This window comes from Orycteropus afer, unplaced genomic scaffold (genome assembly GCF_000298275.1).
Source record: "Orycteropus afer afer isolate SDZICR_OR568_19922 unplaced genomic scaffold, OryAfe1.0 scaffold00039, whole genome shotgun sequence".
NCBI classification, from domain to species: Eukaryota; Metazoa; Chordata; class Mammalia; order Tubulidentata; family Orycteropodidae; genus Orycteropus; species Orycteropus afer.
Window position 1 is genome coordinate 12,232,349 of NW_006921626.1, and position 16,586 is coordinate 12,248,934.

Genomic DNA, 16,586 nt, shown 5'->3' on the forward strand with positions numbered 1-16,586 from the left:
CCTCAAGCCTCACAGCAACACACTAACCACCATAGTAAGATAAACTGACAGACAAGTTTATCTCCCTTAGCTGTTCCAAATCTCTCTGCTTCCTGCCTCTTGGGGTTGGGGCCTGTATCCCTACCCTTACCTGAGATCCCTGCTGCCTCTGTCTGTGGTCCCCTGGCTTCTCTTTCCCCTGCTTCCCACCTTTAGGGGCTGAGGCCTGTGTCTAAGGCCATAAAGATTTATCGGCTCAGAAACCTAAAGGGGCCACTATGAGTTGGAGTCAACTCAATAGAAGTGAGTTTGGTTTTGCTTTTTCTTATGTCCTTTGAGTCCTTATATTTTCTACTTCAGTTTTACTTTTTATATATTTATTTTACTCAAGGAAATTTCCTTGAGTATCTTTCTATTAACGAACTGCTTTCAAAGGAAGATGGAAGATAAAGGTAACCTTGGGCCATTGACTCTGGTGTTCTAAATCTGTGGATGGATACAACAGAAATAAGGGTAAAATCTGGAAGAATGAGTGTGGTATGTCATTAATAATTAGCCACAGCTTCGCCTCTTCCATCCCACCACCATCCAAACCATCAAAACTCATATATTCTTGGTCCCCTTCATCCAAAACCTTTCTGTATATCTCCATATCTCAGAAATGATAATCTATTTCAAATTACTCACAATGTCCAATTTTCTTCTTTTTTTGAACATATATTTATTCAGATTGCTTTCTCTTAATTCTTAAAATATATATATATATTGTTTTTCAGAATTTAAAAGAAAAACTTGCCCCAACATGTGTCCAAATCCACAAAAGTATAGCAGATTTAAGCATAAAATTCTTTGAAGAAACTAGAAGGCATTATTATATCACTCCCAGGAGCTACTTGCACTTCATGGGTACATTTGCACACATTTTGAAGTCACGAGAGAAAGAGATGCAAATGAAGAGGTAAGATTTTGAGACCAAATGAAAAATATATTTTTTTACATTGGTGTTTTATTTGTAAAAAGGGACACAAATACAAAATGGCCCAGACCTACAGTAGCAGAGAAGGCTAAAAAGCTACCGGAAACCATAAAAGAGAAAAGGTGGTTGTTCCCTTCTGTGCATTCACAGGCTGCCCCTGAAGGCAAGGCTAACACAATCAGCCAATAAAGAAACAATGAGACCTTGTTAGATTCAGACAGTTTATTAACTTACATGGACAGTGAAAACAAGAATGCCAAAGGTGCCAGATCTCCATGTTTCTGTCTCATGGATGACACCAAAATAAAAGGGACTAGATGACTGCAACACAGGTAGTGAACATCCTGTTGCTGAAGAGCCCAGTTTGTGCTTTAGCTAAGCAGTTGTATAGCCTACAGCTGTACCCTAATGATGGGGTCTGGGGGAGGTGATATCAGAACCAGGGAGACAGTCAGTCACTGTCTCATGACAGCTTCCTAAGAAGACAGGGAAGTGAATGGGAAATGAACTTGTAGAATCTGCTCATAAGTGTCTTGTTCTATCAAATTCTGGGAAGATTACAAGGTGTTCTGCCAAGACTTAGGTCAATTGCAGTCAAGCCTTGACTGGAGGACTTATGTGGAGCTGTGCAGTCACCAGCACACATGGTAGAGCTACTCCTCTGCAACTCCATCTCCTGACCTTTCACACATTCAACTAAGAATTCTTTTTAAAAATACTGGCCATCCCATCAGCTACCCCAATTAGTTATACTGATAGAGACTTGGACCAAATCTGTTCTGTTTGTCTTAGGCAACAATGGATGTGTATGCGACTATGACTATGATTCCCAGTGGGGTAATCAGGCCCAACTGGAAGGAAGACCACAGCAGGTCCCCTATATGAACCCAAGCCAGTTAAAAATGTCATTAATCCAAGTACACCAAGAGGTGTTGGTGGTCACACATGCTGCACCTCGACTGACCTGCAGAAAGTCCAGGACAATGCACTTTTTCATCACCATTCACTATAGAAAGTTCAGACTAGTTTGTGTGTGGCAGGCCAATATAGGCCTAAGTAGTAGCAGAAACCTTGACAGCAGCATTTTGCTAAATTGGGATCAGGGTCTAATTAAGCTTTTGCTAGTTAAGATCAGGTGGAACATGGCAGATGCACTATCAGTTAAATTTAGAACAATTGCTATAGTCTGCTTTTATAGTTTAATATAAAGTAGTTATAGTTTTTCATATAAAAGAATAGATTAAAAAACAAACACATGACCATCAAGTCAATTCTGACTCATGGTGATCATATAGGACAGAGTAGAACTGCCTCAAGACTGTAAATTTTACAAAAGCAGACTGCCCATCTTTCTCCCGCAGAGCAGCTGGCAGGATCAAACTGCTAACCTTTTGGTTAGCAGCCCAATGCTTAAACTACTGCACCTCAAGAGCTCCCTGTGACAGTCTAATATTAAGAGGTTAAAAGGAATCATATTAATGTTCAGAAAGTTAATCCTGTTTAATTATCTCAAGTAGAGGCTACTTGGTAAGCAGCTCCTGGGAGGTTTCTGAGATTTCCTTGATTAAGATCTTTGTTAAATTGAGGATGACAGTGGCAGCCTGGGTTAATTGTCCAAATGTCCTGCAGACAAGCATCCAGGGAAATTACTGGTCCCTTCATTGAACTCTGGCCTCCCAAAAGCTAAGGTATTCCTTCCCCACCAGCTGGGGTTGTAGTTCTCCATTCACAGTCATGTAATGTATGACCAGCCCTGGCCACAATCACTTTTTCTAGTCTTCTCCATTATATACCTAGACTTCCCATATTATACACCTAGATTCATCCATGGTGGCTCAGCTCTTTCTTCCTTATATGCCTTGTACCATCCTAGAACATCTTCCACTCTGTGATGTGCAGGCCATACTAGGACCACCTTAAGAATTGCCATCTCACATGCATGGTCATCATCATAAATATCCCTAACTGCCCAAATCCAACAAGTATATCTAGGTGGAAAAAGAAGAACCAGGTTATCATATCCCACACCCCAACTTTTCTTTGTTACTCATAAATTCCAGTAAGCCAGTTTCCTAGGTGCACATATGTGAGAAGAAAAAGCAAGAAGGGTTAATTACATGGCTTGGGTCTTGAAAAAAGGGCATGGAGACGGCATCGTCTGACCTCCTCTAACTTCACAAAAGGAAGACAGAATCACCATCAGCAGCCCAAGGTTTAGTCCTAAGAGGTTATACATGCTGCTACCATCCAGCCTTTTACCAATTCTGACACCAACTGTCCCTCCCTTAGCACTCACTACTTCTCTACTGGGTTCAATAATTCATTACAATGGGCACACAGAACTCACAGACAACACTCACGATGCTGGAGTTTATTAGGGAAGTAACAGGCTACAATTCAGGTTCAGAAATGCACTCAGGATGCAATTCTTCAATGAGACATTCTCTCTCTGATATGCCCTCAGACATGTGTTTCTGGCCCTTGGCTTCTGAGCCTAGCCTCTGCCCTGCTCACACAAGTGTTAAAAACTCTTTTAGCTCTGCCTAAAAGGACACCCAAGCACACCCCACTTCATCAGCAAGCCTTCTGCCCAAGGGCACTCAGGTTTCTTGTTCTGTGGGCCAGGTAAGCCTACCACTCTGCCTCGTGACTCTTGGTTTCACTGTGACTGTCTCTTGGTGCCACTGTGACCGTCTCTCTCTGCTGGGGCATCTCTCTCTGCTGGGATGTCTCTCCCTTCCAGGGGACCTCTCTCTGCCATACATCTCTGCCAAGGACGTCCAGTGCAGTGATCTTGGCTCCAAGGACACAATCTACTTCACCTCCAGCTCTTCTCACTTGATGGCAGTGAGATCCCCCCTCTGCCTCTAGGAAGGTTCATTTTAAGCCTATCAGAGGAACAACACTAACCAATCCCAACATCAGAGTTCTATACACCTCATTTGCATGATCCTACCCAGTAATCCACTGGGAGTTACAAAGACTATGGCTAGAAAAGCCATACCAAGTAATTCACTGCACTGCAGGCCACCCTCTCGCTTTTCTAGCTATTGTCCCTTTTATACTTCAAACATTAATATCCCCTTCACAATCAGTTTAAGAATAAGCACACCTATGACAGTGTGTAGGCCAGCCACTTCAAGCCTTTATCTCCCCCCATTTTAAATGGCCAATCTCTAATTTGTGTATCCATATCAAACCAGTACTCTTGATTGTTTTTTTTTTTTTTTTTTTCCAAATTTTTATTGTGATTTGGGTCAAAGTTTACAGAGCAAATTCATTTTCCATACAGCAGTTCATACACACTTTGTCTCATGACATTGGCTGCAATTTCCCACAATGTAACAGCTCTCTTCCCACTTCCTCCCCATAGTTACCTCTTCCTGTGTCCTTCCTTCCCATACACTGCTGCCTCCCAAGCAGTCTCCCTGTGCATACACTGCCCTTCTGTTCTCCCATGATTGATCTCTCCCAGGAGTGTATCTACCTGATATAAATATTCAACCCATATGCTGGTCTTTTATTTGGCTGCAAGCCACAGGGATGACTTCTCTACTCTCTACATTTTTCCACTTGTGTGTGCAGTCCTTTTCAAAGCCTACCTGCTTGACATCACCCCAAAGTGCCATCAGCTTGGCAGACACCACCTCAAAGTGCCATCGTCTTAGAGCGAGGGACAGTGGGTGTGAAGATTACATTGGAGAATATAGCACAATGGACTTATTTAAAATTCCATGTTAGGCACTCAAATTCTAGTGCCATTTCTACAATCACAGGGCATTTCTGCTGTCACACCTCATATATGTCTGTAATCTACCATCGTGAAGCTTCACTCCTCTTTCTCAGCCACTTGGACTTTTCTCTTTTGTCTGAAGGAAATTCTGATTTCTTCTTTTGAATGTAAACGTAGCCTATCTAAGCTAGAGCTTATGGATTGACATAGTAGCTACAGTGCAAAGTGTAGCAGGGATTGTGGGGATGGCACGGGACCAGGCAGTGTTTCATTCTGTTGTACATAAATAGGGTCTCTGAGTCAGAATCAACTCAACAGCACCAAACAACAAGCTAGAGCTTGAGGGCTATCTTTTCAACACAAATGGCCCACCAAGATATCCAACTAAATCCAAATAGCTCTAATTATAGCAAACTTTCCTTCTTTGTCAACAACAAAAATCAAGTACAGTATAAAAAAAATAAAAATGAAATTCGAGATGGAATGAAATGAGTTGGAAATGACCTAGGCATTGAAGTATAAATGTTGTCTTGGTAGAAGAAGTGGGGTATCTTTTCATTTAGGAGGGACAGATATCGAGGCTAAACTGAATTTCATCTCCGTGGGAGGCAGTAAGAAAGAAAATTGCTCTTTGAAAAATGAAAGCCTCAAACTAGGGTTGACAAGAGATAAAAAATATCATAGCATTTGTCCCATCATTTTAATTTCCATTAATACCTTTAATCAAAAGTTTAGAATATCACAAATATAACGTAGGCCCTTAGAGATTTGAGGAGAAATCCTGTTGATAGATTCAAGGTCCAGCCATACATGGTTCATAGCACATCTCTGTTATTTCTTAACTATGTGAGGTCTGGCAATTTACTTCACCTCTCAAGACCTCAGTTTTCTCATTTACAAAATGGTGATTATGATTATATTACCTACTTCAAAGTTTGTTTGTCTAGTGATTAAATTGCCAAGCACAGTATCTGACATAGCAAATACAGCACAAAAAGAATAGTAACTGCATAAATAGGGGATTAATATAAATAGGGAGCCCTAGTGGCACAGCGGTTAAGGCAAAACAAAATGTCAGCCATTTGAACCCAGCACCATTTGGCAGGAGAAAGACAAGGCAGTCTGCTTCCATAAGGATGTACAGCCTTGGAGCATATATAAAACAATTCTACTCTGTACTTTATAGCTATTGTTGTTGTTATTGTTAGGCATCATCGAGTCAGTTCCAACTCATAGAGACCCTATGTACAACAGTATGAAACACTACCTGGTTCTGCACCAGCCTCACAATCCTTGCTATACCTGAGCCATTGTTTTAGCAACTGTGTCAATCCATCTCATTGAGGGCCTTCCTCTTTTTTGCTAACCCTCCATTTTACCAAGCATGATATCCTTCTCCAGGGAATGGTCCCTTCTGACAACATGACCAAAATAGGTGTGATGAAGTCTGGCCATTCTCGCTTCCAAGGAGCATTCTGGCTGAACTTCCTCCAGGACAGATTTGTTCCTTCTTCTAGCAGTCAATGGTACTTTCAGTACTCTTCGCCAACACCACAACTCAAAAACATCAACTCTTCTTCAGTCTTCCTTATTCATTGTACAGGTTTCCATGTGTATGAGGCAATTGAAAACACCATAGCTTAGGTTAGGTGTACCTTAGTCTTCACAGAGACATCTTTGCTCTTCAGCACTTTAAAGAGTTACTTTGCAGCAGATTTGCCCAGTTGCAATACGACGTCTGATTTCTTGACTGCTGCTTCCATTGGCATTGATTGTGGAACCAAGTAATATGAAATCTTTTACAACTTCAATCTTTTGTCCATTTACTATGATGCTTCTTATTGGTTCACTTGTGAGAATTTTCATTTTCTTTATATTGAGGTGCAATCCATACTTCAGACTGTAGTCTTTAATCTTCATTAGTAAGTGCTTCAAGTCATCTTCACTTTCAGCTACCAAGGTTGTATCATCTGTGTATCATAGGTTGTTAATGAGTCTTCCTCCAATCTGATGCCACATGCTTCTTCATATAGCCCAGCTTCTTGGATTATTTGCTCAGCATACAGACCAAATAAGTATGGTGAAAGGATACAACCCTGACACACTACCTTTCTGATTTTAAACCATGCAGTGTCTCCGTGCTTTGTTTAAATGACAGCCTCCTGGTCTAGAGTACATGTTCCTCATGAGCACAATTAAGTATTCTGGAATTCCCATTCTTCTCAATGTTACCCATAATTTGTCCACACAAATTTTTTTGCATAGTAAATAAAACACAAGTAAACATATTTCTGGTGTTTTTTGCTTTCACCCAAGATCCATCTGACATCAACAATGATATCCCTTGTTACACATCCTCTTTTGAATCCAGCTTGCATTTCTGGAAGTTCTCTGTCAGTATACTGCTGCAACCATTTTTGAATTATCTTCAGTAAGATTTTACTTGCATGTGATATTCATGATTTTGTTTGATAATTTCCACAGTCTGTGGGATCACCTTTCTTTGGAATGGGTACAAATATGGAACTCTTCCAGTCAGTTGGCCAGGTAGCTGTCTTCCAAATCTCTTGGCATAACCAAGTGAGTGCTTTCAGTGTGACATCCATTTGTTGAAACATCTCAGTGGCTATTCCATCAATTCCTGGAGCCTTGTTTTTCAGCAATTCCTTCAGTGCAGCTTTGACTTCTCCCTTCAGTACCATTGGTTCTTGATCATATGCCACCTCCTGAAATGGATGAGCATTAACCAATTCTTTTTGGTACAGAGACTGTGTACTCCTTCCATCTTCTTTTGACGTTTCCTGCATAACTCAATATTTTGCCCATTGAATCTTTTAATATTGCAACTCAAGGCTTGAATTTTTTCTTCAGTTCTTTCAACTTGAGAAATGCTGAACATGTTCTTTCCTTTTGGTTTTCTAACTCCAGATCTGTGCACATTTCATTGTAATAATTAACTTTGTCTTCTTGAGCTGTTCTTTGAAATCTTCTGTTCAGCTTTTTTACCTTGTCATGTCTTATATTTGCTTTAGCTACTCTCCATTCAAGGACAAGTTTTAGAGTCTCTTCTGACACCCATTTTGGTCTTTTCTTCCTTTCTTGTCTTTTAATGACCTTTTGCTTTTTTCACATATGATGTTCTTGATGTCTTCCAATAATTCTTCTGGTTTGGGGTCTTTGGTGCTCAATGTGGCAAATCAAATGGTCTCTAAATGCAAGTGGGATAAATAAAGGTCATATTTTGGTTCTCATGGATTTGTTTTAATTCCCTTCAGTTTCCACTTGAACTTGTATATGAGCAGTTGATAGTTTGTTCCACAATCAGCTCCTGGCCTTGTTTTGGCTGAAGATATTGAACTTCTCCATCCCCTCTTTCCACAGATGTAGTCAATCTGATTTCTGTGTATTCCATCTGCTGAAGTCCACATATGTAGCCACAGGCTATGTTGTTCAAAAAAAAATATTTGCAACGCATAAATCATTGGTCTTGCAAAATTCTATCATGCGATCTCCAGTGTTATTTCTATCACCAAAGCCATATTTTCCAATTACTGATGATTCTTCTTTGTTTCCAACTTTCACATTCCAATCACAGATAATAATCAGTACATCTGATTTCATGTTTGGTCAATTTAAGACTGCAGAAGTTGGTAAAAAATCTTCAATTTCCTTGTCTTTGGCTTTGGTGGTTGGTGTGTAAATTTTAATAATAGTAGCATTAACTGGTCTTCCATGCAGGTGTATGGATATTATCCTTTCACTGATAGCATTGTACTTCAGGATAGATCTTGAAACATTCTTTATGATGATGAATACCACACCATTCCTCTTTAATTTGTCATTCCTGGCATAGTAGATCATATGGTTGTCTGATTTTAAATGGCAAAAGCCAGTCCATTTCAGCTCACTAATGCCTAGAGTATTGATCTTTATATATTCCATTCCATTTTTGACAATTTCCAGTTTTCCTAGATTCATACTTCGTACACTCCATGTTCCAATTATTAATGGATGTTTATAGCTGTTTCTTCCCATTTTGAGTCATGCCACATCAGCAAATGGAGGTCCCTACAGCTTTACTACAACCACATCATTAAGGCTTATGCTACTTTGAGGAGGCAGCACTTCCCCAGTCATATTTTGAGTGCCTTCCAACCTGAGAGGTTCATCTTCTGGCCCTGTATTAGACAATATTCAGGGCTATTCATAAAGTTTTCCAGTAATATATAAGATAATGTTTCACTGCTATTCTCAGGATTTTCACTGGCCAATATTTTCAGAAGTAGATGGCCTCTTTCTTCCTCCTTCCAAGTCTGTTGTAGTCTGAAACCTGCCCACCATGGGTGACCCTGCAGGTATTTGAAATACCAGTAATGTAGCCTCCAGCCTCACAGCAACATGCAAGGCACCACAATACAACAGACTGACAGACAAGTATGTAGCCATTATGAGTTGGAATTGACTTGGTGGCATTGGGTTTTGTTAGGTCCTAGAGCTAGGTCAAAGAATAAAATACTGAAAATACCTATGTGTTTCACAACTGACAAGTTATTGATAACTCCATTCCTTTAGATTTTGAATGCCCAAGAAACAGAAACCATAATTTTCACTTTTTAAAAATGCTCCATAGCACTTGTTCCCTGTCTTGCTAGACTAAAATTCTGTTGAGTAATAAATATGTAGTCCTCTGCTTTTAAGATTTATTTTTATTAGTTTCATTTCCAAATTGAGTATTTTTAAACTTTTTATTCTAGTAGATAGGTAAATGGAAATATTTCAATTCTACATTATAGCTTATATTTTTTTAACTTTGTATTTTGTAATAATAATAGATTAAGTAGAAGTTGCAATAGTAGAAGAAAGAGGTCCAGTTTTGCTCAGTTCTTCATATTGGTTACACTTTATGTAACTATAGTAAAATAGCCAAACCAGGAAATTGATATTGGTACAATCTTTGTGTATAGTTGTTCTATGTCGTTTTATCATATGTGTAGATTCCTATAACTATTGCCACAACCAAGATTTCATTACCACAAAGATCTTCCTGGTGCTACCCTTTTTAATCACCCCTATATTCCTCCACCTACCATTCCTAGCTCTGGCAACCACTAATCTTGTTATCCATCTCTATAATTTTGTGCCTTACATAAAGGGAACAAAGTTGGCTTTTCACTCAGCACAGTGCCTTTTTAAATCCACCTGAACTGTTGAATGTATCAATAATTGATTCATTTTTATTGTTGACTGGTATTCTCATGGTATGATTGTATCTCAGTTCCTTTAACAATTCATCCATTGAAAGGATTTTATCTGTTTCCAATTTGGAGTGATTACAAATGTAGCTGTAATAAACATTTATATACATATTTTTGTGTAGATGTAAATTTTTATTTTACTTGGATAAATGCCAGGAGTATGAGTGCTGATTCATATGGTATGTGTATGTTTAGTTTTTTAAGAAATTGCCAAATTATTAGCCAAGGTGATGTACCATTTTATATTCTCCCAGTGTATGAGTTCCAATTTATTCATTCGTGAGCTTTGGAATTGAAACGATTTTGGGTATTATCATTACTTTTTATTTCAACTATTTTAATAAGTGTGTAATGATATCACGTTGTGGTCTTAGTTTGTATTCCCCAGTGCTGTTGAAAAAAATATTTTTTCATGTGCTTAATTTTCATCCATATATCCTCTTCATTTTAATGTTTCTTCGTATATTTTGCGTATTTTCAATTGAATTATCCATTTACTGTCGAATTTTTAAGGTTATTTACATATTCTTGATATGTATCTTTGTCAGATAAGAGGATTGCAAATATTTCCTCCCAGTTGGTAAATTGTCTTTTCATGCTCTTAACAGTCTTTCATAGAACAAAAGTTTTTGTAATTTTGATGAAGCCCATGTTATCAATTTTTAAAAAATAGATTGTGATTTTGATGCCATATTTAAGTACTCTTCTCCAGGCCCTAGATCCTAAAGATTTTCTTCTACATTTCCTTCTAAAAGTGTTAAAATTTTACATTTAAATCTATTATCTGCTTTTAAGTTAATTTTTATATTAGAAATGAGGTTTAGGTCAGGGTTCATTTTTGTATAAGCAATTGCTCCAGACCATTTGTTTAAAAGATTTTTCTTCCTCTACTGAATTTGAGAAAGGTGCAAAGGATACCTTTGTCAAAAATAAGATGACTGTATTATGTGGGTCTGTTTATGGTTTCTTTATTTTGTTCCATTCAACTATGTGTCTGTCCCTTGGCCAATTCAGTCTTGATTACTTCTGCTGTATAAAAGTCTTATGGTCAGGTACAGTGATTTGTACACTTCATTCTTCTTTTTCCAGATAGTTTTAGCTCTTCTACTTCATTTACTTTTCTGTAAATATTTTAGAATAAATTGTCCATGAGAACCAAACTATGACCTTGATTATATCTTTCCTGAATTTAGAAACCATCTAAAGAATAGATTTGATGCATTGAACACCAATGACTGAAAACCAGAGGAATTGTACAATGACATCAAGAACATCATCCATGAAGAAAACAGAAGATCATTAAAAAGACAGGAAAGGAAGAAAGGACCAAAATGGATGTCAGAAGAGACTCTGAAACTTCCCCTTGAATGACAAGTAGCTAAAGCAAATGGAAGAATCAATAAGATAAAAGAGCTGAACAGAAGATTTCAAAGAGCAGCTTGAGAAGACAAAGTCAATTATTATAATGAAATGTGCAAAGACCTGGATTTAGAAAACCAAAAAGGAAGAATATGCTCAGCATTTCTCAAGCTGCAAGAACTGAAGAAAAAATTCAAGCCTCGAGTTGGAATATTGAAAGATTCTATGGGGAATATATTGAAAGATGCAGGAAACATCAAAAGAAGATGGAAGGAATACATAGAATCACTGTACCAAAAATAATTGGTCAAAGTTCATCCATTTCAGGAGGTAGCATATGATCAAGTATTGAAGGAAGAAGTCAAAGCTGCACTGAAGGAATTGCTGAAAAACAAGGCTCCAGGAATTGACAGACTACCCAGTGAGATGTTTCAACAAATGGCTGCCATGCTGGAGGCACTCACTCATCTATGCCAAGAAATATGGAAGACAGCTACCTGGCCAACTGACTGGAAGAGATCCGTATTTGTACCCATTCCAAAGAAAGGTGATCCCACAGACTGTGGAAATTATCAAATAATATCATTAGTATTACATGCAAGTAAAATCTTACTGAAGAAGCGACTGGGATCTTAAAAGCTTGCAAGCAGACATCTGTATGGAACAATGGGTCTCCTCATCCAGAGCAAAGAAGAATGAAAAAAAAAAAGATGCATTGAAACAGTCACTCCAAGTGGCTGGTACACCATGCAATTCTCAGCCTATATGACTATGAGACCAGAAGAACTAGATGGTGCCCGGCTACCACTGTCAACCACTCGAAGGGGGATTGATGTAAGAGATCCTGGATATAGTGGGAGAACAATGTGGAACAAAACTCAAAATTATTGAAAAAAAAAGGGGGGGTGGGATAGAGGAGCCAGGTTTGCTGGTCTGATAGACCCTGATGGAACCACTGAGACTATGGCCCCTAACTACGCTTTAAGCCTGGAATTGATCCCAATCCTGTGGCTTCCAGCCAAACAAAAAACAGGTATATGAGCTGAACATTTACATTAGGTAGATACACTCCTTAGAGAGATCAATCATGAGAGAATAGAAGTGCTGTGTATGCACACGGTGACAGCTCAGTTGGCAGGAGTGCATAGGAGGGAAGGACACGGGGAAAAGGTAACTATGGAGAGGAAATAAGAGGAGAACTGTTGCATTGTGGGAAATTGCAGTCAATGTCATGAGACAAAGTGTATGTGAGCTACTGTATGGAAAGTAAATTTGCTCTGTAAACTTTCACCCAAATCACAATAAAAATTTTAAAAAATAATCTTACTGAAGATAATTCAAAAACAGTTGCAACAGTATATTGACAGAACTTCCAGAAATGTAAGCTGGATCTAGAAGAGGACATGGAACAAGGGATAACATTGCTGATGTCACATGGATCTTGGTTCAGAGCAAAACTTGTGTTTTCTTGACTATCTTGGTTCAGAGCTTTACTTGTGTTTTCTTGACTATGCAAAAGCATTCGACTATGTGTATCATAACAAATTATGCATGACATTGAGAGAATGGGAATTCCAGAACAGTTAATTGTGCTTGTGAGGAACATGTACAGTAGACCAAGAGGCTGTCATTTAAACAGATCAAGGAGATGCTGCATGGTTTAAAATCAGGAAGGCAGTGTGTCAGGGTTGTTTCCTTTCACCATACTTATTCAATCTGTATGCTGAGCAAATACTCTGAGAAGCTGAACTATATAAAGAAGCACGTGGCATCAGATTAGAGAAAAACTCATAAACAACCTGTGATACACAGATGACACAACTTTTGTTGCTGAAAGTGAAGATGACTTGAAGCACTTACTGATGAATATTAAAGACTACAGTCTGCAGTATGGATTGTTGTTGTTAGGTGCCATCGAGTCATCTCAATTCATAGCGACCCTATGCACAGTTGAACAAGACACTGCCTGGTCTTGTGAAATCTCCATGATCCCTGCTCTACCTGAGCCCATCGTTGCAACCAGTGTGACAATCCTTCTTGTTGTGAGGGCCTTTCCTTTTTAGTTGACCCTCCACTTAACCAAGCATGATATCCTTCTCCAGGGAATGGTCCCTTCTTACAACATGACCAAAGTAGGTGAAATGAAGTCTTGCCATTCTCACTTCCAAAGAGCATTCTGGCTGCACTTCTTCCAGGACAGATTTGTTAGTTCTTGATACTTTCAGCATTCTTCACCAACACCACAACTCAAAAGACTCTTCTTGGGTCTTCCTTATTCATTGTTCAGCTCTCATACGCATATGAGGTGATTGAAAATACTGTGGCTTCTGTCAGGGGCACTTCAGTCTTCAAGGAGATATTTTTGCTCTTCAGCACTTGAAAGAGGTCCTTTGCAGCCGATTTGCCTAGTGCTATACGTTATCTGATATCTTGACTCCTGCTTCCATTGGTGTTGATTGTAGAACCAAGTAATATGAAGTCTTTGACAACTTCAATCTTTTCTCCATTTATTGTGATGCTTCTTATTGGTCTAGTTGTGAGAATTTTTGTTTTCTTTGTATTGAGGTGTAATCCATACTGCAGACTGTAGTCTTCAATCTTCATCAGTAAGTGCTTCAAGTCATCTTCATTTTCAGTAAGCAAAGTTGTGTCTTCAGCATATAGCAGGTTGTTAATGAGTCTTCCTCTAATCCTGATGCCACATTCTTCTTTATATAGTCCAGCTTCTCAGATTATTTGCTCAGCATACAGATTGAATAAATATGGTGAAAGGATACAGCCCTGATGCACTCCCTTCTTGTTAAACCATGCAGTATCCCCTTGTTCTGTTCAAACAACAGACTCTTGGTCTATGTACCAATTCTTCAGTATGGATTACACCTAAACATAAAGAAAACAAAAATCCTCACAACTGGACCAATAAGCAGCATCACAATAAATGGAGAACGGATTGAAATTGTCAAAGATTTCATATTACTTGGTTCCGCAATCAACACCAATGGAAGCAGTTTTCAAGACATCATATGACATATTGCACTGGGCAAATCTGCTGCAAAGGACCTCTTTGGCATGCTGAAAAAGTCTCCTTGAAGACTAGAGTGCACCTGACCCAAGCCATGGTATTTTCAATCACCTCATATGCATGTGAGAGCTGAACAATGAATAAGGAAGACCAAAGAAGAGTTGATGCTCTTGAGTTGTGGTGCTGGTAAAGAATGCTAAAAGTACCATGGACTGCCAAAAAAACTAATAAATCTGTCCTGGAAGAAGTGCACCCAGAATGCTCCTTGGAGATGAGAATGGTCAGACTTCGTCTTACCTGAGGCTGGCACAGGAGTGGGCTGTGTTTCCTTCTGTTGTACATAAGGTTGCTATGAGTCAGAGATGACTCGATGGCACCTAACAACACTCTTAGTCGTATTGTCAGAAGAGACCATTCCCTGGAGAAAGATATCATGCTTGGTAAAGTGGAGGGTCAACAAAAAAGGGGAAGGCCCTCAACAAGATGGGTTAACACAGTGGCTACAACAATGGGCTCAGGTATACCAAGGATTGTGAAGCTGGCACAAGACCAAGTAGTGTTTCGTTCTGTTGTACATAGGTTTGCTATCAGATGGAGATGACTCAGTGGCACCTAACAACAACATTCAAAGAATTATTACTGGAATTTTGATTGGAAATTGCATTCAACCTATTTATCTTGGGGAGTTTTGACATCTTTACTGTGTTGAGTCCAATCCATGATCACAGTTTGTCTCATCGTTTACTTAGGTCCTTGATTTCTCTCATCAGCTTTTAGCATGGAAGTACCATACATGTTTTGTTGGATTTATACCTAAGTATTTCTCTTTTTTGAGCAATTATAGATGGTGTTGTTCCTTTCCAATCTATTTGCCTTTTACTTCCTTTTCTTGTCTTATTGCATCACTATGCTGAATAAGAGTGCTGAGAGTGGACATTTTTGTCTTGTTCTTGATCTTATGGAGAAAGTATTCAGTCTTTCAATTAAATATTGTATTAGCTACAGGTTTTGTGTAGATGTTCTTTATAAACTTGAAGTCTCCCTCTTGTACCAATTTTGTAATAGCTTATTGAGTTTTGTCAAATGCTTTTTCTGCATCAAATGATATGATCATGTGATTTTTCTTCTTTGACTATTAATATAGTGAATTACATTAATTTTCAAATATTGAACCAGCTTTACATTCTTGGAATAAAGCCATGGTGTATAACTCTTTTTTATATATTGTTGGTTTCTGTATGCTAATATCTTGTTATATCTTATACTTTCTTAATACTTCTCTTATCTTCAGGGATCGTTTTCATATGGGTCTATCAAAGATCTTGGAAGCAACTACGCTAGTTACAGACATGCACGAGGAGCTCTTGATTCTTGGTCCTCAAATAGAACAAAAAACAAAGGTAGACATAGTTTAAAATCATTTTTAAATATTTTATAGTTAAAGATAGAACAGTATTTTGAAAGCTAAGGCTTGATAGCTGGTAAAATGGGTTAGAATTCCAGCTTTGTCACCAGGTAGCTAAATAATCTTGAGGAAATTACTTACCTCTTATAGTCTCCATTGGAAAACAATGACAACAATAACAGAAATAGAGTGACATTATTACATATTAATAATTAAATGTGATAATAGGTATATAACTGATTGTAAAGACTCATACAGAAAGGTCTCTTAGTTAATTAGTTAAATACATCTAAAATGTGCTATGGTAACTTGCCATCTGTCAAGTATTCTGAAATTATTATACATCATCATTCTTTAAGAGATTTTGGTGAACTGATATTTATGGCAGTCATTGTAATTAGTCTATATGATAAATATACTTCAGGTTGATTTTTATAAATTTTATAATAAGGAAATGACCTATTCAAATTTATGCTGTCTTAAAATTCATTCTAAGTATTGTTTGGTTCATTAGGAAATAGAAATCCTACTGGAAAAATTACAGAAAGAATCACAAGTAGTTGAGAAAGTTCAGATGCTTGTTAAACAGGATGAAGAAATCATGGCAGAAGAAGTAAAAATTGTGGAAGAATATGCTCAGGTAAAATTAAAACACACTCAATAAAAATCATTTGGAGGTTTGTGTGAAAGTATTCCTTAACCCTTAAAGTTTAGGTTGACTGCTCTTAAATATAACATAGTGCCCCAACTTTGTATACTCTTTACTTGTATCCCAACAAACATTTATTGAGTATATATATATAGAATACTAGAAAGATCTATATATATATAGATCTTATTAGTATTCTATATATATA

The 16,586-nt window shown here is 38.0% G+C and overlaps 1 protein-coding gene across 1 annotated transcript in view; it reads left to right on the forward strand.

Moving 5' to 3' along the window:
• The window catches only part of DNAH14 (dynein axonemal heavy chain 14), a 792,430-nt gene that overhangs the window by 581,973 nt on the left and 193,871 nt on the right, over positions 1 to 16,586 (forward strand). The window contains exons 57-59 of the mRNA XM_042780425.1: positions 756 to 937; positions 15,616 to 15,724; positions 16,244 to 16,369. Coding sequence (XP_042636359.1) covers positions 756 to 937; positions 15,616 to 15,724; positions 16,244 to 16,369 — 417 coding nt within the window. The remainder of the gene's footprint in view (positions 1 to 755; positions 938 to 15,615; positions 15,725 to 16,243; positions 16,370 to 16,586) is intronic.